General features: G+C 37.5%; 1 protein-coding gene across 1 annotated transcript; it reads left to right on the top strand.

Annotated features, from left to right (window-relative positions):
- The first annotated feature begins 2,214 nt into the window (after positions 1 to 2,214).
- On the top strand, positions 2,215 to 18,458 carry LOC127544643 (myelin-oligodendrocyte glycoprotein-like). The gene is made up of 7 exons (XM_051971403.1): positions 2,215 to 2,591; positions 10,656 to 10,742; positions 11,141 to 11,482; positions 13,574 to 13,687; positions 16,384 to 16,500; positions 16,881 to 17,018; positions 18,274 to 18,458. Exons 2-7 carry the CDS (start codon positions 10,661 to 10,663, stop codon positions 18,363 to 18,365), a joined length of 885 nt encoding a protein of 294 aa, XP_051827363.1. The 5' UTR covers positions 2,215 to 2,591; positions 10,656 to 10,660; the 3' UTR covers positions 18,366 to 18,458.
- Positions 18,459 to 25,384: the final 6,926 nt, after the last annotated feature.

Here is a 25,384-nt window from a genome sequence, read left to right as displayed (position 1 = left end):
AGAGGCCATATGGTGTAGATTTCATGTGCAGTAATAAAAGAACTAAAAGGCCATGGTGTAGTCTGACACATACTAGTGTAACCATCATCAAATTATTTAAAATCTTAATGCCCCAAGTAATCAGACTGATCTATACTGTACTGGAAGAGGGAGTTTCTACACTTGACAAATCCTGCTCTTATAGGAGCAAAACCCTAAGCCTCCCACAATTAGGTACATTTTTGTCTTAAAAGATATTGAGAAATTTCTCATAAGTTGGTTGGTTCTAAAGGCTTAGTAAGTTTATGTCATTTCTTGGTTGCCTAAATACAAACCAGTGTGGATCCTGGCTCTGACACTTACCACCCATGTGACTTTCAATAAATTATATAATCTCTTCAGACCTCAGTTTCCCATCTGTAAAGCAAAGAGTTTAAGCTAAATTATTCCCAAGATTCTTTTCAGCTCTCTGACTCTCTCTATATGTGTATCTCTTTTTCTCTGTGTTTGTGTGTGTGTTTCTCTCCCTCCCCCCTCCTCTCTCTCTCTCTCTCTCTCTCTTTCTCTTTCTCTCTCTCTTTCTGTCACTGACTTAGGCAATAAATCCCGCATACAAGCTGTTAATTACTATAATAGGGAGTAATGTGAAATAAGATTGGATAATGAGGTGGGTACCAAATTGTGGAGGATTTTAAATATTAAACCAAAGACTGACATTTCTATTTTGTGCTACATGCAATGGGAAAGTACTAAAGGTTATTGAGAAAAACGTTATCACAATCAGGGATATACTTTAGGAAATTTATGTAAAGGATACTTTGAAACAGAATCAAGAGAAACAGGGAGATCACAACAGCCCAGCTGAAAGAAAATGAGGACCTGAAAAACAATGCTGTTTATATAAGTGGAAGGAAAGGGAAAATGTTGTAGAGGCAGAAGCAATATATTTGTTACTGATAGGAGAGAGACACAGGCACACAAAGAAACAGAGACAGAGAGGAAGACACACAGACACAAAGTGAGCCAAAAATATATAGAGATACAGACAGATACAGAAAGAGAGAAGCACTGATACGGGGAAAGAAACACACAGAGAGAAACAGAGAAAAAGATGGGGGAAGAGAAAGAAAGAGAATAGAAAAGAAGAAAAAAGGTTGGCAGAGATTGTGACCCTGGGTATCTGAAAACAACAAAAATAAAGAAGTCTGGAAAAAGAGCAGAGTGGGCTGAGTTAGTTAGTTCTTCTAGAGACACTCATTTTCTGTCTACTAATCAAGTAAGGTTCTCAAGACCTTTTGGGGGGTTGGATCCTTTCTTTTTCAGGGGCTATCCACTCCTAAGAATAAGTCATCAAAAGAAATCTTGTCTCAGGTTCATCAAACTGGGGACACCAGACTTTCTCTTGGTGTGAGGAATGATCAGAGCACAGGAATATATTGGGTGGCTCATTCAATCACATGGATAGACTAATTCACCAGCAAGTCATCGTGGGGAATATCCTATACTCTTCCCTAGGAAGGGACCTCTACAGGGTTCTGAGGGGAGAGGAAAAAGAGTGAAAAATAGATCAGACTTGATTCCATCTCTGTAAAAGTGTCCAATCTAACAGGAAGCTCAAGAATCACATGGCCCATCTTTATAAGCACAAAAATTCCCAGGCCTAGGTGTTTTGGAGAAAAACTATAGGAACCTGTATGAAGAAATGAATAGATTGTTTTTGTAAGGAAATCTTAGAAGATGGAAGAAGTGAGGAAGTTGTAGAACTCGAGAATAGATGCCTTCAGTTTCTCTTGGAGGAATTCATGTTGCAGTTATAACATCAAAATTGCTTGAGTTATCTCACCCACTTTGATATCAGTCATCTTAACAGCACAATCTTTGAAACCCTTCACAGTCTCGTGCAATATTCTTTAAAATAAAATTCTTTTTTTCCCCTTATAATTTAGATCAATGCCTAATATTAAGAAAGCTTTATGATCCCCAGAATGGAGTCAGATCCACTAGGGGGAAAAGCAGCTATGCAATTCCATAGCTAGAAAGTAAGGTTGCCTCACTTTGCCCAATCCTGCTGGCCTATAGAAACTACTAAGGGAGTGGCTCTTTAGACAGTCTCTTCCTGTCCAGAATCACTGGAGTTTTGAGGGGCCAGAGAAATAAAGACTGGAAGGGGGAAAGAGAAAGGGAAGTAAAGTAGGCTGGAGTGAGTGGGGATGGACTGCAACCCAAAGTTCAGAGCAAGCACTCAGAAAGGATCCTCCCCCTTCTTGTTTCACTTTTTTTTTCTATTTCTGGGTCAGAGATATCCATCATGATGCGCCTTGTAGATTCAGTCACAAAAGAGAGTTAAGGCAGCAGAACCTTTCTCTCTCTTCCTCTAACAAGGAGATATCCCTACAGAAAAGCACTTTCCCTTACTCTACCCCCAAGGTGTCAGAAGAACTGAAAGACAGAACAGGCAAAACAGAAATCTTCACCATGTAGCAGAAGCCCCAACCATCCATACAAATCGTGCCCTGGAACTTCTGGACCTCTCTGTATTTAGAGAAGTTACCTCTAACCTGGCCCCAGATCTCTTCTTCCAGTGCAGAGGTTGCCTTTGGAATTATCACAAGGTAAGTAATGACTCTATACTCACAAAGGTGAGTTCCCCACAGACCTCCTCCATCAAACATATCCTTATCTTTGTCACAGTCATTGACTCTATATCCCTGTATAGTCATTGATCTCTTGTGTCCCTTACAGAAACCAACTCTGCCTATCTGCCCCCCCCCAGTCATATTCATTTGCTTTTCCATACTTTTGTCCCTGACACAGTCTTAACCTTCCTATTTAATCTTCCTTCCCTTCAAACTCCTTTTGCTCCATCTGCTTTTGCTCTTTTTCTTCCCCTGTCCTCCTCTATGTTTTAATACTTTTTCTTTGTCTTCTTCCTTAAGTCCTCTCTTAAGTGTAATAGAGATTTCCCCTCAAGCTCTTTTCTCTTCAGTGTCCTTATTACTTCTTTAATCCTTGATAGCCCACATTAATTATAAATATCAAAGTTTGTTTTTATCTACATCTTGAAGAAGGGATCCCAAAACTCAAAAATCTTCTTCAACTCTGCCTCAGTGAGGGACCTCGCCTGAGGGAAACAAGATAAACAACTTCATTCTGTTATCTAGGTGGGGTTGGTTCAGTCCTGAGCTAAAAGAATTCCAACCCTGTTCAATTAAAGAAACTCATTCAATTCTACTCAAATTCCAGCTCAAGCTGAAACCCATTTTGTAGATAGAGCCAACTTAGGACTCTACCCACTAGTCCCCTTCAGCTTGTAGCCAAAGCTCCTATTATAAAAGAGCCAATATAAAATCCTCTCTTTGCAGAGGTTCTAAACATGCCATGCTATGCCAAGGAGGCTTCTGCCCACTGAAATAATATTCTTTTCCAGTGCTACCCTCTCTTTATCCTCACCTGTTTCCCTAACCAGACTTTATGCCTCTCTGTCAGGATTTCTAACTTTACTTCCCAATCACAATATAAACCTCTTTTATCAATCTAGGTTTTGGGATTTGTAAATTCCTTTACAGACAATCCCTGTGCCAGCAGAAGGGAGTTCCCCAAAACTCCCTACTCTTGTGCTAAATGCCAAGGGTATTTGCTTCCCTGGATTCTGAACCAGCCACTAGACCTTATCATTTAACTCCGACCACCAGAAATCCTAATCTCATTTTGGTTCCCCAAATCTAGACCTTATCATTTGGTTCCCTATAAAAGGGAACTCCAACACCTAAACTTCATCATATTTTTTGTTCCCATACTGGGAGCCCTGAAAACTAGACTTCACCTCATCAATCTGAAGGCTGAAAAATGGAGTTACAGAAACACTATGTTCCTTGATTCTTCAGTTTACCCCAAACCATTCTCTGTTACTCTCCTAAGTCTTGCTGCAATGTTCTTATCATGTCTTCTACTTTACTTCAACTCATGATCTCTCCTAATTCTTTCCCTTCCTATTTCCTTTTCCTTCTCTTCTCTTATCATCCTCTCTTCTTCTCCCCTCCCCCTACCACTTCAGGGTTTTATCCTCCTCTTCATCTCTATCCTAGAGCAAAGCAGCTAATAAGTTCCTGGCTTGCCTTAATAAGCAGTTTATCTTTCAAAAGTCCCTTCCACATCAAATGTTCAATCAAAGGGGATGGAGTAGCTTGCTGGGATGAAAATGATGGAAACTGTAAAGGACAGTACTACTCCCTCTCACTGTTTGTAATACAAGAGAAGAAATCTGGGAATAGTTTAAAGATATAACAGGAAACAATTCCAAGGAAAAGAGAAAATGGGATTTGCCTCTAAAGAGACTAATTCATAGTTGCCTTAATTCACAGGAACTAATTCATCAGCATTTTTAGAGGCAAAAAAAAAAAAAAAAAAAACTGGAGAAATAACTAGAAATTGCCCAGAGATAAGATTAGGTTTGATGTCAAGAAAATTTTCCTCACAATTAGGGCTGACCCGAAGTGAAATGAGCTCCCTCAGGAGACAGTGGATTCTGCCTCCTGGAAGGTTTCCAATAAGAATAAGAGTGGTCATTTGCTGGGTATATTATAGGAAGTAGGATTCAGTTGTCTGTATCAACTTGGTAGAATGGCCCAGAGGTGTTAAATGCACCACTCACAGTGGGCAAAGGAGACACCAAACGTAGGATCACTCAAATTTTGCTGCTTGCCAAGCAAGACAATCTTTTTTAGCCTTTCCTCAGATTGTTTCTGAGTCTTCCTTTTTAGAATGTAAGCTCCCCAATAGTAGGGATTGTTTCCTATTTTGTTTGTTGGTTGGTTGCTTTTTTTTAACCCCAGTGCCTCACATTCAATAAACTTTTTAAAAAATAAGTTTTATTAGTATTTTCTGATTGTTGGGTGTTTTTTTTTTTATATTATCGCAGTTCATAGTAGACTTTAATGAATGTTTGGTAATTGATTGCTTTGATCTAGCTGGTAGGACTTTACCAGGTCTTTCAGAGCCCCAGATGTTCTCTTCTCTATCATCCCTTACCATTTCTTTCTTCTCTCCATTCCCTGCCATTTGTTTCAACTTCTGCCCTTCCATGGAAGCTAAGGAAAGAAATATTTCTCTCAGTGCTGTGTTTACTCTCTCCATTGTGAATTAGATACCAGCATTCAAGGTTTCCAAATGACTCAACAAGTAAGTATGGATCTGACCCATTCAGATCATGGTTGTGAAGGCTTCTGAATGGATGGGATCCTTATTCCTCCCTGCTCTCCAGTCTGCTACATTAATGTTCTTAAAAAAAAAAAAAAAAAAAAAAAAAAAAAAAGCTCTAATCAGATTAGACTTCCTCAGCAACATCCATGGACTTCTCATTGGATCATAAGATAAAATACAAAATCATTAACCACAAAGATATTCACAATTAGATGTCTCTACTACACCCTACACTCTACACATTACCCCTTCCCCACACTGCCACCATTCTAGCCTCATTTCACAACAGTGGCTCAGCTAATAACAATAATCAAAAGAATACTGAGAATTCGAAAAGCATGTAAAGTTTTCAAAACACTTTATATACATTGTCCCATTTGATTCTTGAAAAAACCCTATGAAGTCAGTACTATTATTTATGGTCATTTTATAAATAAGGTATCTGAGGCAGAGAGAAGTTAAATAGCTTGCCCAGGGTACCTGGGCAACTAGTATCTGAGTCAAGATTCAAATTCAGGTCTTCCTTCTTCATTGTTGTCCAACACTATAGCCACTGTGTCCCAAACTTGCTTTCTCAATAAAACTGGAAAGTCCTCCAAGGCAGGAACAGGGAAGTAACTTCATTCCTATCTCCCCTGATGCCGAGAATAAGGCCTTTTATGTAGGCCTTTTATGTAATTGTCATTCAGTATATGCTCGATGATTTGGACTTGGATGCTCCAAAAGCAGCTGAACATAGGGGAAGTCTCTTTGTCACTGACTGCTACCCTGGGGGACCATATTTTTGGATTCCATGCTATTCACTTTCCTTAGATTCAGGGGAATATGATTATTGTCCTTTTGCGCTGTGTTACAGAAAACTCTAGGGTGGGGAGAAGGGATATTGGCCCGCACGTCAAACAGGGTGAAAATTCTGTCTATGCAGGTCAGCCACTCAATCTCAGTGAGTTTACTTGGGTATGAAAAGGTCCAATATCTTTATGGCTCGCAGAAAGGACTTCAACCATAATCTTTCTAAATCCAAGGCAGACCCTTTATGTCCTAGTCACTAATTCACAGCTGCCCCTCAGAAAACTTTTTGTTGTTGTTTGTTTCATAGGTGTAGGGAATTTGCAGTATGAAAACTACTTCCTCTGATGCAGCCCAGAAAATCATCTCTTATATTAGAAAAAGAATCCAATATCCCAGAGACCATTTCTTAAAACTGGAGTCAACACTGATTTGCAGACAGGAACTGTTCCACTTTCCACTAACACATCCTGTTTCACTTCTCCTTTAAGAAGGGTCTTGAGCTTCCTCCTTCACCCATGTTGCATCTAGACTGCTGACAATGTGAACCACATCCTGCCTGTCAGGGCCCAGGTTCAGGGCTCCTTTCCTAGCTTTCCTTGTATAGTTTTCTACTGCCTGCCTCTGGTTTTTCTCCCTATACAATAGGCACCTGTGTTTCCAAAGTTATCACTCTGGCCTCTTTTGTATGTAAATTTTTCTCACATACACACACACACACACACACACACACACACACACACTCACACACACACACACTGAGCTCATAGTAGGATGAAGCACAGAGAAATTTGGCCCACTTTGTATGGCTTTTCCAGGATCCAAGTCAGGTCTCTGTGTAGTAAGGAGAAAGCAAACCTGTTTTGGAACTCAAAATGTCTAGTGATGCCCTTGTCTGAGTGAGAGAGCTCCCATAGGTGAGCTCCCTCTTTGGGCCTCAAGTTCTCCCTTGTAAAAATGTGTGTGATAGCTATAGGGGTCCAATAAAGGATTAAGAGGTATTAAGCTACATGATCTCTAAAGAGACTTCAAACTTCAAACTCTAAGACTCCACAGTACCATGAATGCTACCAGAGCCTCTGAGACCCTTATCTAGAATTTCCTATAACAGGAAAGAAGCAAAGAAGGAATGAAGGAAGGAAGGAAGGAAGGAAGGAAGGAAGGAAGGAAGGAACAAAGGAAGGGAAGAAGGGAAGGAGGGAGGAAGGGAGGAAGGCAAGCATTTATGAAGTACTTATTATGTGCCAGGGCCTATTCTAAGTTCTTCATCTTATGTGGGTGTTGAGGTTAGTGGAAGGCAAAAGAAAAGACAAGGTATAATGAGGAAATAAGCCAGCTGTCAAATTTCTTTTCTATAGTAGACTGGAAATGACACTTTGAGACTTAGATTCTCACAGAATGAAACTAGTGTACAAACCCTACCCTGGGAGGCCTGAAGCCCCACCAAGACATACTTGGGACCCCAAGACCAGAACTGAGCAACTGAAAGAATTATGGAATTTAAGGACTTAGAAAGTGAGAGAATTTGACAGGTTAAAATGGCCAAGTGAGTGAAAGACCCAAGAAAATAAAGGGATTTAAGAGACCAAAAGGTCAAAGTGTACAGTGGGTTTATCAGGCATATAACTCCAGATCAAAGATAGTGAGAATATTCAGAAAGATCCTTAGACTACAGGAATGTGGTTAAGAACCCTTAAGCTACATAGCAAGGATCAGAGAGATAATTGTGAACACTCACTCTTTCCTGTTGCCAGATCCAAATGTCACTCATAGCCTAGTTCCACCAAGCCCTTTTCCCTCTTGGATCTATTTTCTTGTAGACATGTTCTACAACATATTCCTAGATCCTGCTTTTTATCTTTGAATCTGGGTTGCTTGTTCTTCTTCTTATAATGAATCCATATAAGTTTCCACACAATTAAATTAATGAGCATGAAAACTGCCAATATAACTGAATCAGAAAGAGTTCTAAAAGACCTTAAAAGTCATTAAATGTCACCCATCAGGTAAAAAATTCCATCCTCTGTAACTAGAGTCATTTTTCATATATCCCAATTTTCTAATCCCTGGACTCATTAAACTATACAACCTATCCTTCAAAATAAAAAAAATTTCAAGCATAAAAAAAAAAAAAAAGGATAGATTGGGCCAGTTGTAAAAGGCTTAAAAACTAAAGAGAGTTTTTATTTAATCCTAGAGGTACTGAAAAACCACTGGAATTAGTTGAATAAATCATTCACATAGTAAGATCTGTATTTAAACAAAATTACTTTGGCAATTAGACATCATGGTGGTTAGAGCACTAAAACTGGAATCAGGAAAACTTGACTTCAAATCTAGTCTCAGATTATTTTGCACTTTGTGTGACCTTGAACTAGTCATTTCACCTTTATCTGCCACAACTTTTCCTACTATAAAATAAGAATAATAATAGCACATATATCACAGAGTTGTGATCAAATAGGAGAGTATTTGTAAAAAGCACAATGCCTGACACATAATAGGTACATTTCAGCTGCTTATTTTCCTTCTTCCTTTTCTAATAGTGTGTGTGATAGACTAAAGTGATGAGAGAGGGGGACCAAGTAGGAGTTTGTTGCAATAATCTAGGTAAGAGGTGATAAGGGTGTGAAATAAGGTGTGACATGAGTGGAAAGAAAAGATTTTGTTGTAAAAGATATTGAATATACTTGAACACAGCTGTTATGCCTATCTCTCAATTCCTGCCAATTTTCTCTTATTCAGGCTAAATATCCCCAGTTCTTTTAATTGATATTCAAATGGCATAATCTCAAAACACTTCACCACTTTGAGTGCTCTCCTTGAGACTTTCTCCAACTTCTCATTGTGCTTTCTCATCAGAACACAATACTTCAGCAGCAGTCTAATCAGGGAAGCAATCTTTAGTCCTGAATACTATGCCTTTCTTAATGTAACTCAAGATTAAATTAACTTTTATGGTGCTTTAACACAATGTTGACTCATGTTGAGCTTGCACTCCACTAAAAGCAACATTTTTTTTCAGACAAATTGCCATCTAACCATATCTCCTTATTTTGTATTAAGGTGATGTTGAATTTTTTGAACCCATGTATAACAGAATTTGCATTTATCTCTATTATTTTACATTTGTTGTTATTAGCATCCTTTTTATTAAATTCAAATTAATTTTCTGGTCCAGAGATTCTCAAACTCTTTAAACCGTGGTCTTTCTTCAATCACCTCAGGTTATCCCAGGAAGACCTGAGTCTTCTTTGTTTTTCACTAGTTCACTATGTTCACCTTGAGGTACAAATTTTTTATGTTTGTGGGTAGAAATCTAGAGAACCTGAAATTTTCTGACCTATTCCATCATCTTCCCAGAATCCTTTTCTCTTGAAATATTTTTGATAGTTCATGGTGTCTCTTGTAGTCATTACTTTGTTTGGTTCTTCCAAATTTTCAAGAAGCAAATTACTTGGTTAAGGTTCTACAATTCTTATATTAAATTGTTAGTTGTCCTTACATATCTTTCCTTCAAACCTCAAATTCCTATTATATTCTTTAACCCAACCTCATTTCATTTATAAAATCATTTGAATTCTTTTCAAAATCTGTTTCTCCATTTCTTCCAGCAATTCAGGTTGACTTTATTTTGAAATTGAGCTTTGCTTGTAAGTGTTTTGAAGGAGGTTACATTTAAAAATGTAAATGTAAATACAAACTATTTTGAGTTTGTATCTTGACCTCTCTCCATAATAGCTCATTATAAGTAGAATCTTATTAATTAATTTATTCTTCAAGCCTTATTCCCTTAATCATTTATACTATCCAAAAACTCTGCTCACTTATGGAGAGTATTAATGGAATTTATTTGGTCATGTTTTCTATTTTCTGTGTTCCTGATGCTGCTTTCTCTGAATACTGAATTCAGTGGTCTTCAGGGATCCCAGGGTGATTAGCAAACTTTCAGTGTACCCAAAGTGATCTTATCTAGGATAAAGTCTGATTGCTATTTTCCTGATTTAAGTTTGTGAACTTCAAACTTTGATTTGGGTCTGATGGAGTCAAGGGTAGATTTAATCCTGAAAAGACCTCAAAGTAACCCTCCAGTTAATTGGAGTCCCTGTCAGGTAGCTGGGTACAAGTCTAGTTTAAGCAAAGGCTAAAGTTTTTGGAAGGCACCTCCAAGTTATGGTTCACTAACCACAGCCATTCAAAGGGGCTAATGTCCACCATGATCTGAACAGGCCAGAGTCAGTTACAAAATAGATACAGGTCTTCTCAATTCTAACATACTTCCTCATTACACATCATCACAGGTCATCTAAAAGCACATTCCTCAGCCTCTTACATATAGAGTAGCCTCAAAGATGCTCTGAATATGTGCTACTTCTGTAACCTAAGTATAACCTCCTTGGCATAGAACTGCCCCAAACTGGCATGCATTGCTTTAACATGTGGTTAGCTATCCTTCATTTTACTTCAAAAGTTTAATAACTACCTATAGTAGAGGAAATTCTTATTGGGATAATTGTTGAAGTAGGTGACCTCTGAACATCTCTCCACCACTGATATTCAGTGAGGTTTTGTTTCTGCAAATTGTATTGACTCCTGAAGCCATGACCACTACCACTGTGATTCCTAGTCCTAGTTCCCATTCTAGTCATTGACCTTTCCTCATGCTTCCTTCTATTTTTCTCTCCTAGGTGTGATGGATTTAATCAGCCTCTCGTGCTACTTATTCAGTTTCTTTGTCCCCATTTTCTTCCTTGAGACATCCACAATGGCCTCAGGTATGAATATTTTTCTCTAGTAGTGGGATTCCATGAATTAAGGAGTGAGACTGAAGAGAGTCTATCCCAACCTTCATCATTTTCCATTAAACCATTTCCTCATTGCCTGACATCTCAACCCCTTTCTTCTCAACATCATTTCCTGAGGTTTTTACTAGTTTTCCTTTCTCTCCACTTTGGGGATTTCTCAATACTTTTACCATTTTTATTTCTCTTCTCTTCATCTTTCTATGAGATCCCTTCATTCTCCTTCTGCCCCCTCCTTTCTCATTTTCCCTGTTTCCCATCTGACCTGGGAACCCTATTCTTCTCCCCTAACTATGCCACAAAGGTTGGCCTCTTAATTCTACTGAATTCTTCTCTGAGTCCTGACATCTTCTTCCTAACTGATTGAACAGGGAGATTCACAGTTATTGGACCTACAGGACCTATCCAGGTCTCAGTGGGAGAAGTTGCAGAGTTGCCATGTTACCTCTCCCCAGCACAAAGTGCAGAGCACATGGAGGTGGCCTGGTTCCAATCTACTCGGGTAGTTCATCTCTATCAAGATGGGGAAGATCAATTTGGAGAACAGGACCCTAATTACCAAGGGAGAACAGAACTGGTGAGAGATTCTATCTATAGTGGGAATGTCACTCTGAAGATACGGGATGTGAGACTCTTGGATGAAGGAACCTACAAATGTTATTTTGAAAATGGTTTTGATCAAAAGGAAGCTGATGTAATGCTAAAAGTCTCAGGTGAGAATATGGACCTGGGACTGGGTGCTTATTCTCCTGCCAAAGAGATAATATATTTAAGAATTAATTTGCTAAGAGATGGATGATGGAAAGGAAGTCAAATACATAATTTATAAAAAATTTACTAAATCCTTGCTATGTGCCAAGCCTTATGCTTATCACTGAAATTATAAATAGTAGCAAAAAAGAAGAAAGAGCCCCTGCCCTCAAGGAGCTTACACTCTAATAAAGGAAGATAACACATGAGAAGAAATGAATGTGTAAGAGAGGAAGTGAAGGTAACTCATAGGAGACCATGGTGTTAATAAAAGTCATTATTGAGTAGCTGGGACCTCAGGAAGCAGGAGGAGAAATTGAAAATAGTCTCCAGAGGTAGGTTCCTTAGGGGGAAAAAAGAGTAAGAATCAAAAAAGTGAGAATTAGGGGAAGGGGAAGGGTTATAAAAGGTTGAACATTACTTTCTTTCTTTTTTTTGTTTTTTTTTTTAATTTTTATTTAATAATTACTTTATATTGACACTCGTTTCTGTTCCAATTTTTTTTCCCTCCCTCCCTCCACCCCCTCCCCTAGATGGCAAGCAGTCCTTTATATGTTGGATATTGAACATTACTTTCTCGTGGTCAAATTCCCTAGCCAACATTCCCTTGATCATTCCCTTCTCTAGACCACAGAAAGCCAGAACATATGTTTCATTTATAGTTAGCAGCATAAGAAATTAGTACTTCCTAAACTTTTCCAAACAGGAAACATGTTTGGCTTTAAAGTATTTTTAAGGTATTGGATTGAATCCAGAAATGCTGATACTGGAACATTTGGGGCAAGAGTTAGTAAAATTAAGAGACATGAAGTCAGTTTGTAATCTGAGGCTTTTTTTTTACATAATAGTCATGTAACATGCATTATTTCGTAATTAATTATTAGAGGAGAAATATTGATTGCACTAAGGTAATATTCTGGAATTAATATATTATTTTCTAACTGAAATATTTTCTTATTTCATTTAATATTTTATTTTTCTTCAATTACATGTAAAAATAATTTACAGGATTCAATTTCTCCCCTTCCCTCCCATCCTCTTTATTGGGAATGCAAGGAATTTGATATAGGTTGTTATGTTCAAACTTTATTTCCATATTAGTCATGTTGGAAAAGAAAACATGGATCAGAATAAGAACCCAAGAAACACAAAGTTTTAAAAGTATGCTTCAATCTGTATTCAAATCTATCAGTTCTTTCTCTGGGGGATAGATAGCATTTTTGTGATAAGTCCTTCAGAGTTGTCTTGGATTGTTATATTGTTGAGAATAGCTATAATTAAATATTTTCAAGAAGGTAGTTTAGGAAATTGCCATAAATATAATATATCCAGACTTAATCAAAGCATTGGAAAAGGTTTCTCTCCAGGGACAAGATGGAGAAATATGGGATGAATGATTGGTTTAGCTCCTTTTTGGAACTAATCCAGGAGATTAGATCCATGGGCCTCAGAGATTTTATCTTTCACTGTTTTGTTCACCTTCCTTGACACCTAAATTACAATTCAAAGTGCCAAGTCTCCTGCACATAAGTGATCCCAATCCTAATACGGATTGATTGGGATTGATACCCTGAATCCCAAGATCAGCTCCACCATATATATTTCTTTTTTGACTATTGCTGCCAGAACTCATAACTTGTTGTCCTTGTCTATTATAATATTCCTTTTTCCTTCTTATTTATCCTCTGCTCACCTTTCAGATTGAGTGCATCTTCACATATTACCAATAAAAGAAAGGGAATATATATATATTCAGAAATATTAATTGGAAAAAATTGATATAGTCCCTTATGGAACATCCCTTCATATGCCAGATATTTTAACAACAGTTATTCATAGGCCCATCATGATACAAACCTGGTCTTCCTTTATATTTGACCAGACCAAAATACCTCTCCCTAAATAAAATTGACTTCATCAAGGGTATTCCTAAACCAAGGGAATCATGTGCTTTCTGAGTGGGGAGTGAAGAGGCTGCAACTTTCCTCATCCCAAACCCTAGTTCTAGCAACTAGGGGAGACTGATTGGCATGAGATTTCTCCCACTATTTTAGGTGAAGAAGTTAAACCGGTATTGGTTTTCTGGATGATCCTCTTCATTGTATACATAATTGCTGTCTGGGTACTGACATTTGGCTTATTCACATGGTTGCTTCTGCGATACCAAGGTAATTATGAAGACAAACTGGAGGGAGGGCATTTTTGTGATCCTTCAAATGGTTCTGGGCAAATATAGCACAAATTTTTCAGAACCGTAAGAGTCCTGGGAACCTGACTAGGCTCTGGTCACTTATTCCAATGCACTGCCCCTCTCCCCAATATCTCTGTGGCCAAAATCTTAAAAAGGGTGATTCTAAAAATTCTCACTCTTGGTCAACTTTGATTCTCCTGTACAACTTGTAACATGATAACAGTACACTTTCTGGTCAGCTAGAAGACTCTAAAAGAAGAAGGCAATATTATTCATTCCGGGATCTTCTTTTACCATCTCTTCAGTAAATCTACTGCCTAGAACTTGATAGAAATACTGAGAACTTTTTTTCCTTTCTTTAGTACTAATCCTTTAGTTAGTTAGTTAATTTAGTTAGAAGTAAAGTAAAAAAATGAAAATCATTCTACTTCAGCAGGATCCCAAATAGTGCAAATAATGCCTTTTCTGAAGTGATTTTATGCTTTCAAATTTCCACTATTAGATGTTACTGTTCAGTAAAATATAGTAACTGATTCTAGCCCAATGGAAGTGTACAAGTGTAGATTGGAAATATGCAACTAATCTGAAACCAGCTGTATACACTTTCAGTTTCATTCCTATAGTGCCTAATCAAGAAGCAGAAGGACAAACACAATTGTCACCTGGCCCAAAACTCAGTAATTTGAAAAAGACAAGGAATCAGAAAAACAAAAGAGAAGTGTCAGTGAATTGAACCTAAAGTCAATGGCAATTGAGATTTCACAGCAGCTTCCAGTGGTCTGGAGCATCTCTGTCTCTCACTCAGCTCTCTGATCCATTTTATCTGCCTAATGCATTGGTCCCAACTCCATTGCAGAGCCTCTGCTTCAGCCAATATTAGCTCTGGAAGATCTATCCCAATTGTCTTAGCTATTCAGGAGTTCAGTGATCGGAGTCATCACCCATTCTGTTCCCAATCACTTAGAAGAAATAAAATGGAATGGAAAGTAAGCAGTCTTCCCAAAGAGGCAAGAGTCATGAAAAATTCACCCAGTCTTCCAGTTTTTCAGTTTCTATCTCAGATTTGCATTCAGACAATTTTGTCTTTAATATCATTGTGAGTCAATAACCCTGTGGTAAGCTCATGGGCCCTCTGGATTCCATTTCTACGGAATCCAGAGGGCCCGTAGAAATGAAACATTTTACAGGTTCAAAGTAAAAGCTAACTGGATCTTCATTTACCAACCAAAGTGAGAAGAAAAAAAAGGTTGGTCCCTGTTATCTTTTGCCACAGGTCAGAATATAAATTCAATATTGTTTCCTTTTTTGGACACTTTTTAACATATCATATATAAACTTTATATATATATATATATACTTTAAGAATCCTTATCTCAATTCCCAAGATTGGTCTTAAGTCCTAAAGTAAGGTTATAGCTCCCCTTTAGGATTCTAGGAGTACCACTAAGGAGTTGATGATGACTCTAATGTCATTGGCTCAAGCCCTCACCAGTGTGCTTCCTCCTCAAGATGATCAGTTTCTAAAACAACTGAAGTCAACCAGCCTTAAATAGCTTTAAGAAAGCAGTATTTACTTAGGTAGTATGAACAATTGGACAAAATTTCCATCCCAAAAGTCTATGACATGTTATACACAGTTCAGGGGAAAGTGAGTTCAACTTCAGAGGACACAGGAGACAGAGATATAATTCACAGATAAAAGATGATGGAATTTCCTTTCTCCCATTTAAAGGTAACTAAAAAAGATCTTTGCCAATTTGCTGAATCTATGTCAAACTTAACACCAATCCTTAATACAGATACTTCTGTCAGCCATTGCTGTCCCAGGAGGATAATTCTAGGTCACTGATAATCAAATAGGAAACCTCAAATTCTCCAGACTCTTTGAGGATCCCAAGGTCTTCCTCTGAGCAAAGACAAGAATAAGACAGGGTATGTGAAAAAGAATTGATCATGACTGAGGATGAGCTATCTCCCTCCTCATAGGTAGCTTACTCCTTAAGGATTTTACTGGAAATCTATATTTTCTGCAATATCTACAATTCCCTGATTCCACCTAACTTTTACATAGACCCAGAGGATTTGATGAAATTCTTTATTCAGTTAGAACACAATTCCTGTCTAGTGTCATTTTACTTTATCAGATAAGTAACCTAAACGTTCACACTGAGTCTAAAGTAGTTTGATTGAATTGTTTGTGCATTGTTATTGAGGAATCAACCAACCCCCATCCTTACATTGGGAAGAAAAGATGAAAAGTTATAGAAATTCTCTGGGTCTCACAAAATTTCTCCAATATATCATAGTATGAAGATAGTTCTATTTGCTCTCCCTATTTGATGGGTTTCAGGGCCAGCCTTGTTCAGTCTCAGGCCTTCCCAGATAACCTAATGCGGGTTCTCCAGAACCTTCTTCTCTTAGAATGCTCTCATCCCTTCTTTCTTGTTTAATAAGACAACCTCTAATGCACCAGGCACCTAGACTGAATCATTACAGGTTCAGAGATTAATGGAGATTCTCTTACATATCAGAAAGATATCATGAAGTCTATTTTGATTTCAGCATCTGCTTTGTTCATCTAGGAATGTCGTGGTATTTTCTAGGGGTTATGGGACTGAATGCAGAGGGACCCTAGGCTCACAGTCTTTTCTTAGGATTGGGGGGTTCTTTCAGAACATCTTACCCAGACCAGTCCCTGGCTATGGGAAGGAAATGGTATCCTGGCTGTATCTTGGGCATTTGAAATTGAAATTGCCTTGTATTTCCTGTGGATCCTGCTACGATGCCAAGGTAAGAAAGGATGGGCTCAGGGATGGGGTTAAATTATGGGATACTATTAAAACTCAGTCCCCTTTCACCCCCAGACTCTGAGCCCCATTACAGGGCTGGTCTCCGAATACCTCTACAAGCCTCCATTGTGGATCCACCATTTGTCTTAAGTCTTCCTTAGAGAAGGGATCAAGGGGATGAGGATGGATGAACATTTAGAGAGCATAAGGTGTTAAGCAATGCCAAAGCTCCAGAGGGGAGGCTGGCTGGGGCTCAGATCATTAGAAGGAGTGGGAACTGAAACCTATAATCCCAGCCCTTCTAGCTTTAGGGGTATTGGGTAGAGAAGGTCAAGAACTTACCCAGAACAAATGCAACTGATGATTCCAGCTGTTATGCAGGGTTTTCTCACAAGGAAGAGTCTGACAAACTAGACTGGATGGATTGGATGGCCTTTCTGATCTCACTTTTCCTGCCCTGGAGAATGACTATGACACTTCTTGCCCTGTTCAAAAGACTGTGCTGCTGCCAAATCAAAGGTAATTCCAGATATTCACAGCTGTGCATACACAGATTGGTCTGCCTTTCTCCAATAAAAAGCTGTGGAGGGACTGGAGTCTTGAAATTCACTTGTATTTTGGGAGTGGGGAGCAAGGAAGGGAAGCAATTACAGCTGGAATTGGCAATATTTGTTTATACTTGGGATGAGCTGGGAGATAGGTGGGGAGATAAGGCTGTTCTGTGAACAAGATACACAATAGGTACAAAATTCATTACTAGGTGAATGTATGGAGGAAGATGAGCGCCATTCAATGGAAGAAAGCATTCTTCAGGAGTGTGTTACCACTGCCAATAAATTCCCCAGTCAAAAACAAAGAATGTCTGTCTGTCTGTCTGTCTCTGTCTCTCTCTCTCTCTCTCTCTCTCTCTTTCTCTCTCTCTCTCTCTCTCTTCCTCTCCTCTTCCTCTCCCTCTCCCTCTCTCCCTTCCTCCTTCCTTCAGTTCTTCTATATCTTCCATCTTGATCTCTCTTTCTCTCTCTTCCTTCTTTCCTGATGCCTCTCTCTCTTCCCTGTTTCTTTCACTCTTTCTCATCTCCCTTTCTTTTTCAACTCTGAATTTCCCTCTCTGTTTTCCTTTTCTACTCCCCCTCCCATGCATCACCCATTTTTCACTCTCTACTTTCTCAGAGCTCTGATCCCCCATTAATGTGAATAACCCTGATACAAAACAGACTTTCCTTCCTTCCCTTGTTTTTAGTTCCTAGAAGGGATACAAAGGATGAAAGGCCATAATGCTCCTCTTCGTGACCACTACTTTAGTCCTACCCTTCCTTGCTGTGCTCTCCAGTCCCTCTTCCCCTACCTATTTGTGCCTAAATTTCAATTAGAGGTTAGGGAAAATAAAGATGAAATTATTTTTCCAACCAAGTTCATGGTGCCTTCTGAAAACCCTCCACAGACTCCTTGGGAATTCATGTACTCCAATTTAATAAACTCTGATCAAAATTCTAGTGAGATTGACCTGACCTCTGAGTCTGCTCTGTGAGAGTGTTGCTTCCAGATGGGCAGACAGTGGTGCCAGCTAAGGTTACAAAGAACTCCTCCCCAGGGGTAGTCACTTCAGCATCAGGCCATCTAGCACAGGAACCCAATAAAGAGGTCTCAGTAAAACTAAAAGTGAAATTGAAAGTAATAATCAGTTTCCTAAAGATCCTTAGTCAACTTAGGAGCACAAACCAGAAACCCCATAACTCAGCCACCAACCTTGTCTTAAGAAGCTTTGTCTCCTCAGGTTGCTGTCACACATCTGAGTTAAGCCCAGGACCAGCACCCAAAACTTCAGTGACTCAGGGGTTCACCATGGGACTACACAGGAAGCCTTGAAAGATACTCTTTGACCCTGAAGAGACCAGAAAGCCCCTCCCTCTGTGCTTCCCTGATGTCATATTAATAAAATAATCCTGAGGTACCATCTCATATCTATCAGGTTGATTGTTGTAATAGAGAAGGAAAATGACAAATATTGGAGGGAAGATGGAAAAATCAGAACAGTAATGCACTAAGGCTTTTTTCTTTCTTTTTTTTTTTTTTTTTTTGGGGGGGGGAAGGGGGAAGTTGTATATTTGTTTTGGCAAGGCAAATGGAGTTAAGTGACTTGCCCAGAGTCACACAGTTAGTGTTAAGTGTCTAAGGTCAGATTTGAATTCAAATCCTCCCAACTTCAAGACCCAATAATGAATTGTTGATAGAGCTGTGAACTGGTCCAACTACTATGTAGCACAATTTGGAACTATGACCAAAGAGCTATAAAGCTGTGTATGTACTTCCCAGTGAAACTACTACCACGTCTATATCCCAAAAAGATCAAAGAAAAAAGAAAAGGACCTATATGTACAAAAATATTTATAACAGCTCTTTTAGGTATGACAAAGAATTGGAAATTGAGGAATGCCCACAATTCAAGAATGGATAAACAGGCTGTAGTATGTGATTGTTATAGAATATCATTGTTATGTAAGAAATGATGAGCAGAATAGTTTCAGAAAAACCTCTAAAAACTTACATGAATTGATCCAAAGTCATGTAAACAGAAACAGGATAATATTTATACACAGTAATAGAAATATGGTACAATCATCAATTGTAAATAATTTAATTTTTCTCAGAAATATAATGATCCAAGAGAATTCCCAAAAACTTATAACAGAAAATAATATCCACACCCAGAGAAAAAACTGATGGAGTTTAAATGAATATAAAAGCATGTTATTTTCACTTTCTCTGTTTTATTTTCATTTTATTTTCTTTTTGTTCTGTTTATTCTTTCACAATATGACTAACATGGAAATATGTCATACATGATTACACATTTATAATCTATATAAGATTGCTGGCTGTCTTGGGAAAGAGGTAAAAAGGAAGGGGAGAGGGAGAAAAATTGGAATTCAAAATATAAAAAATAAATGTAGAAAATTGTCTTAACATGTAATTGAAAAAAATTGTATTAAAAAAAAAAAAAACCTGTGCATATCTTTTGACCCCACAATAACACTAACAGATCTGCATTCCAAAGAAAACAGAGAAGAAGAAAAAGGCTCTCTGCATACAAAAATATTCGTAGCAACTCTTTTAATGTTGGCAAAGAATTGGAATCTGAGGGGGCACCCATCAATTGGGCAATGATTGAATAAATTGTATCTGATTATGATGGAATAATATTGTAATATAAGAAATGTTAAGCAGGACGGTTTCAAAAAAAATTCTGGAAAAAATTGGTGAATTAGTAAAAAGTGAAATGAGCAGAAACAAGAAAACATTATACACTGTAATATCACTATTGCAACTATGATTAACTGAAAGACTTTCTCTGATCAATGCAATTATTCAAGAACTCAGGATGAAAAGTGGTATCTATATTAGAAAAATAAACTAATGAATTTTGTGTGAAATTAAAGCATACTTTTTTCACCTTTATTTTTTTGCTTTTGTTACAAAAAGGCTAATATGAAATATTTTGCATAATTTTATATGTAAAATTGAAATTATATTCCTGGTTTTCTCAATGGGGGGCCCCTAAAGGGAAGGAACCCCCAAAAAATTTAAATGACTGTTAAAGTGTGTTTTTTTAAGAAATAAAGGAAGGTTCCCACTGTGAGAAAAGGGTCAGAGGCACCCACTTGACACCATCCTAACATGGTTTCTCCAACTCACTAGCTTAGGTCTCAATTCAGGGGACTGACTCTAACTAATAATACAGAAAGCAAGGGTATAATAAGAGAATTTGAACCTGTATTTCAGGGGATATTCTGTCAGGCATAACATAGAGATGGACTTTTAAATCTGAGTAAATGCTAGGTGCCATATTTCCAAATTAGGAAAACTAAATATCCAGTATCAAACTACTCCAGTATCTCTGCCAAGAGTCTCTGCCTACTTAGACCAGGCAGGGTCTCAAAACTTTTTCTTGGGTTGAATTTTTCCTTTTCCTGAGACCATTCTATCCTAAGAATAAGTTACCAAAAATGACAATCATACTGGTGTCATTAGAATTCCCATCAGTGTGAGGAATGATAAGAGCACAAAAATATACATGGTTACTTACTTACATGGATAGAATAACCAACTCACCATTGCTGGTGAGTACTTGAATAAGGAACCTCCTATTCTCTTCCCTATGAAAAGATCCTTATAAGAATCTAAGGGGAGAGGGGAAAGAAGAAACAAATAAATTGTCTGAAGAAAACTATTCCTTAAAAAAATTGATTTGGCAAAATGGTAAAAGAAAACTCCTTGAAAAATAGAATTAGTGAAATGGAAACAGAAAACAAATCCCTAAAAAACAGAATTTTGAGAGATGGAAAAAAAATCCATTGAACTAAACAACTCATTTAAAAGTTCAATTGATAAAATTCAAAAAGAGGTAAAAAAAAAAAAAGCTAACTGATGAAAATTATTCACTAAAAATTAGAATTGACAAATGGAAATGAATGACTCAATGAGACATCAAGAATCAGTCAAGCAAAACCAAAAAAAAAAAAAAGAAGAAAATGTAAAATACCTCATCAGAAAAATTGACTTGGAAAGTAGATCCAGGAGAGACAATCTAAGAATTATTGGACTATCTGAAAAAGATTTAAAAAAAAAAAACAGCTTAAACAACATCTTTCAAGAAATCATCAAGGAAATTTGCCCTGATATTCTAGAACTAAAGGGTAAAATAGCCATTGAAAGAATCCATGGATTACCTCCTGAAAGAGACCCCAAAATAAAAACTCCAAGGAATATTGTGGCTAAATTCCATAATTATTAAATCAAGGAAAAAAATACTGCAAGCAGTCAGAAAGAAACAATTCAAATATTGAGGAGCCACAATAATGATTACCCAGGACCTAGTAGTTTCTACTTTAAAGAATCAAATAGTCTGGAATATGATATTTCAAAGGGCAAAGGAACGTGGACTGTAGACAAGAATCAACTATCCAGCAAAATTAAGCATTTTCAGGGGAAAAGAGAGATTTTCCATTATTTTCAAAGAAAAGATCAGAGGTAAACAGAAAATTTGATCTTCAAAAACAGAATTCAAGAGAAGCATAAAAAGGTAAAAAAGAAAGGAAAAAACTGTTTTTAAAAGTTAAAATATTTGCATTTCTATATGGAAAGATGATATATTTAACTCTTGAGAACTGTTTCTTTGTTAGGGGTATACTTAGAGGATGTAGATGTAATTTGACTTTATTGTGATGATATTAAAAAAAACTAGTCATGAAAAAGGTATTGTACTGGAAGAAAAAGAAAAGAGAGGTAAAATGGGGTAAATTAGATCATATGAAGAGGCAAAAAAAGACCAATTACAGTTGAGAGAAAGAAGGGAGGGGGATGAGCATTGTGTAAACCTTAATCTCATCAGATTTGGCTCAAAGAGAGAATATCAGACATATTTAGTTTGATATAGAAACTTGTCTCACTCTACATAGAAGTAAGAGGGGAAGGGGGAAAGAAAAAGGGGAGGTTAATAGGAGACCAGAAGTAGTAAGGGAAAGGAATAAGAAAGGGAGGAGAAATTGCAAAAGAGGAGGACAGATTGAGAGAGGTGTTGATCAGAAGAAAATATTAAAGTTCTATGAAAATGCAAGCAATTATATAAATAGCTATTATGCTGATGATGAAACCCCTCAGGGACATTTACAGAATCATAAGACTATACAGTTTTAAATTAGAAGGGACATTATAGGTCATAGTGTCCAGACTGTCGTTTTATAGAGGGGGAAACTGAAGGAGATGACTTGCTCAAACTTATAGTAGTTATAAGTGAAAAAGGGAACATTTGAACCGAAGTCTTTGTAATAGTTATAAGTAAAAGAGGGAACAACCTAGATCTTTGACTCCAAGTCCAGTATTCTTTCCACTACTACACATTGCCTTATCCTTTTCTGTCCTCTGCCAAAGAAAACTACAGTGTGCCATCTTCTGTTCTTCCATGGGGGCCAAGGACCAGCCCTTGTGTTCTCTTTCCATTCACACTTTCTCTTGCCTCTGATACAGTGCTTCTTTCCCCCTGGGTCCCCTAAGTAACTGGCTTGTGTGCCTCCTCCTACCCAACAATAAATATATATCCCTGTGGGGATTGTTCTATTCTGGATATCAGTGGAGATGCTTTCCACTAGTAAGGAGTTCTCAAAGCAAACTTTAAACAACTTAGTAACTCATTCTTTAGTCATCCCTCTGAGAAGGAGTCCAACCCTGCCTTAACTGGGGTCCTGTAGGATGAATTGCTCCCTTTTGCCTGATCCTATCTCTCCTGAGGGCATCCCCAACTAGAAGTGGCACTTCTTTGAAGGAACTTCCCCTAAGAGAACTGAACTAGATTCCTCCCTTATTGCTATTCCTTCTGAGAAGTTCCCCAACTGAAGGTACTGGAGATTACTTTGAAAATGAAGCAAAGTGGACAATATCTTTCTTACAGCTAACACTATAATATTCAAGTATTTGTTTTGGCAAATTCTCCAATACTTCCAATTCTTAATTTCTGGGTTTAACTTCTAGGGTCCTAAGACTGGACAACTATACCTTAATAGTCCTTTATAAGGAAACATTCAGCAAAATGTATACTTACTTTCCTTTAAAACTTTCTAAAAAGTTACTTTGTCAATAATTGATTTAATCTTAAACAAATGAAAATGAAAATAACATTTTCTTTTCCTCATGTCTGTAGAATTAAAATGAGCCATCTTCTCAGGTCAGAAGATGGTAGGATTGCTCCCAGGATGGTTTGATAGCTCTCTGTTGTGGTAGGGAATCTTTCCCCCTAAGGCTGTCAGTTCTTCCCCAAATTATTGCTCTCTCAAGCAGACGTTGTCAGAGCTCAACATTAGGAAATAATTTCCCCAAACTCTACCGATCATAGGAGTGAGCTTAAGATGGGTTCCTTGACACAATGTGAGCCACCAAAAGTTCCTTCTCAACCAATTTAAGAGATTTCTCTAAAATGAAAAAGATGATTTCTATGATGGAAAAGAATGATTTAATTACTCCTTGTCAAAAGAATTTAAAGGCAAAAAAAAAAAAAAGTCTTTTAACCCTATGAACAGGAAGTTTCTTTTTTTTTTCTTTTTTTTTTTTAAACAGCTAAATGGCAACCTGGTTGAAAATGAGGAATTAGCAATTCTACAGCTGAATTTCCCTAGATTTAACAAAATGAAAGTAATAAAAATGGAGGAAAAACCACACAGTAATCTATGTGTAAAAAATTAAAATTATGAAAAGAGCAAAACAGCATGGTAATTACTTCTTACATTCTTCTTATAATGACATAGTCTTTCAAATACACAGGTTTGCTACAAATGTACATTCATACTTTTTGTATGTGTTTAGGTAAATGGAAAAGAGATTGGTGATGAGATCATGAGATGCACAAGTCTTCAATAGCAAATGATTGTTGCTGTTGCTCTTTCCAACTCTTTTCCTCCCAAGAAAATGAAAGACACCCAGAATTATAAATTTGTCCTCTTTTAGCACATTGATGATGAGGGCCTCCATAATATGTTTCTTTGTCTTCATCAGAGTTCATCAAGCTAAGAGTATAGGCACTGATGATATTAGAATGGTACTTTCCTGCAAGTGACAATCACATTGTCATGAGTCTGTCATTCACTCCATTTAGGAAGGCATATAAGTTTATTGATTAGATTAGTTTTTATTGTAAAACCTACACAGGCTTCATGGCATTCCCCTTCACTCACTCCAGAAAAATATGTATCCAATTCCAACTTCTGTAAATTGATCCTCATTTGTCAGCTTTGTTTTACTCAGGGCAGCTATTTGGATGTGATATCTATGAGTTCTCTCACAAAAATAGCTGTTCGTCCTTCAGGTCTGCTGGATTTCATGTTGTTCATGTATATGTATGTACATGTACATAGCCCATATACTGATGGTGAGTGAAATCTCTTTTTTTTTTTTTTTTTTTTTTTTTTTTTTGCGAGGCAATTGAGTTTAAGTGACTTGCCCAGGTTCATATAGCTAGGAAGTTTTAAGTGTCTGAGGCCAAATTTGAACTCAAGTCCTCTTGACTTCAGGGATGGTCCTCTATCCACTGTGCCACCTAGCTGCCTTGAGTGAAATCATTTTTTACAAAAGTTTTTACACATTTTTTTTACACTTTTACAGACATTTTTACACAATTTTTACAGAAGTTTTTTCACATTATTTTGTGGTTTGAGCATAAGGTAGGATCGCTATCTGCTTTAGTAAACAAGCCAGAGTTGGATAAAATAGACAATTTTTATGGCACCTTTTCTAGACACTTCCTCACTTTAGGAAGTAAGCATTGCAGTCCTTAAAGAGCTACTCAAACACCCACAAGACCACCAAATACCACTGATGCTTCCAATGAGAAGACAATCCTATAGTCTTCAAGATTGTGACTATAGCCTACTGCTTCATCAATTATCTGTTACCACAGTACTTTGAGATGGGGGCAAATAGTAAATGGAATAGATACCATCTATTTTTATTCATACATGAATTAGATTTAAGTGAATTAGGAATGCTGAAGTCATGGCTTCAGTCTCTCTTCCAAAGTCATCAAAGCCCAATGTCAAGTTAGAGTCGAGATGACTGGTGATGGCTCAGGATCATGTCTTCAATGTCTTACCAAGTTATAAGCACCTCACAGTGTTTGCTTCAACCCCCTTCAGGAACAGTAGAACAAATTCCACTGGGAGAAATTTTGCTATTCTTGGTACAGACAACCCCCAAATTCACCAAAAGATTTGGGATCTCTTGGTCACCCTTAATTGATTTAATACACTGGCTTCTTGGGTAGATCAAGTGGACACCAAAAATGGAAAGCAGCCTTGAAAAGGATTTGGCAGCCCTTACACTAGAAATACTAGCCATCCCTG

This window comes from Antechinus flavipes, chromosome 1 (genome assembly GCF_016432865.1).
Source record: "Antechinus flavipes isolate AdamAnt ecotype Samford, QLD, Australia chromosome 1, AdamAnt_v2, whole genome shotgun sequence".
Classification (NCBI taxonomy): domain Eukaryota; kingdom Metazoa; phylum Chordata; class Mammalia; order Dasyuromorphia; family Dasyuridae; genus Antechinus; species Antechinus flavipes.
Note: the sequence above shows the minus strand (reverse complement) of the source record. Positions and strands in the feature narration are given on the sequence as shown.

Excerpts from the sequence above, each read along its gene's own strand:
- LOC127544643 (XM_051971403.1), top strand. The coding sequence starts at position 10,661 with ATGGATTTAATCAGCCTCTCGTGCTACTTATTCAGTTTCTTTGTCCCC. Across the intron at positions 11,483-13,573 it reads TGTAATGCTAAAAGTCTCAG|GTGAAGAAGTTAAACCGGTA; the intron begins GTGAGAATATGG and ends CCACTATTTTAG. Across the intron at positions 16,501-16,880 it reads GATCCTGCTACGATGCCAAG|GGTTTTCTCACAAGGAAGAG; the intron begins GTAAGAAAGGAT and ends GCTGTTATGCAG.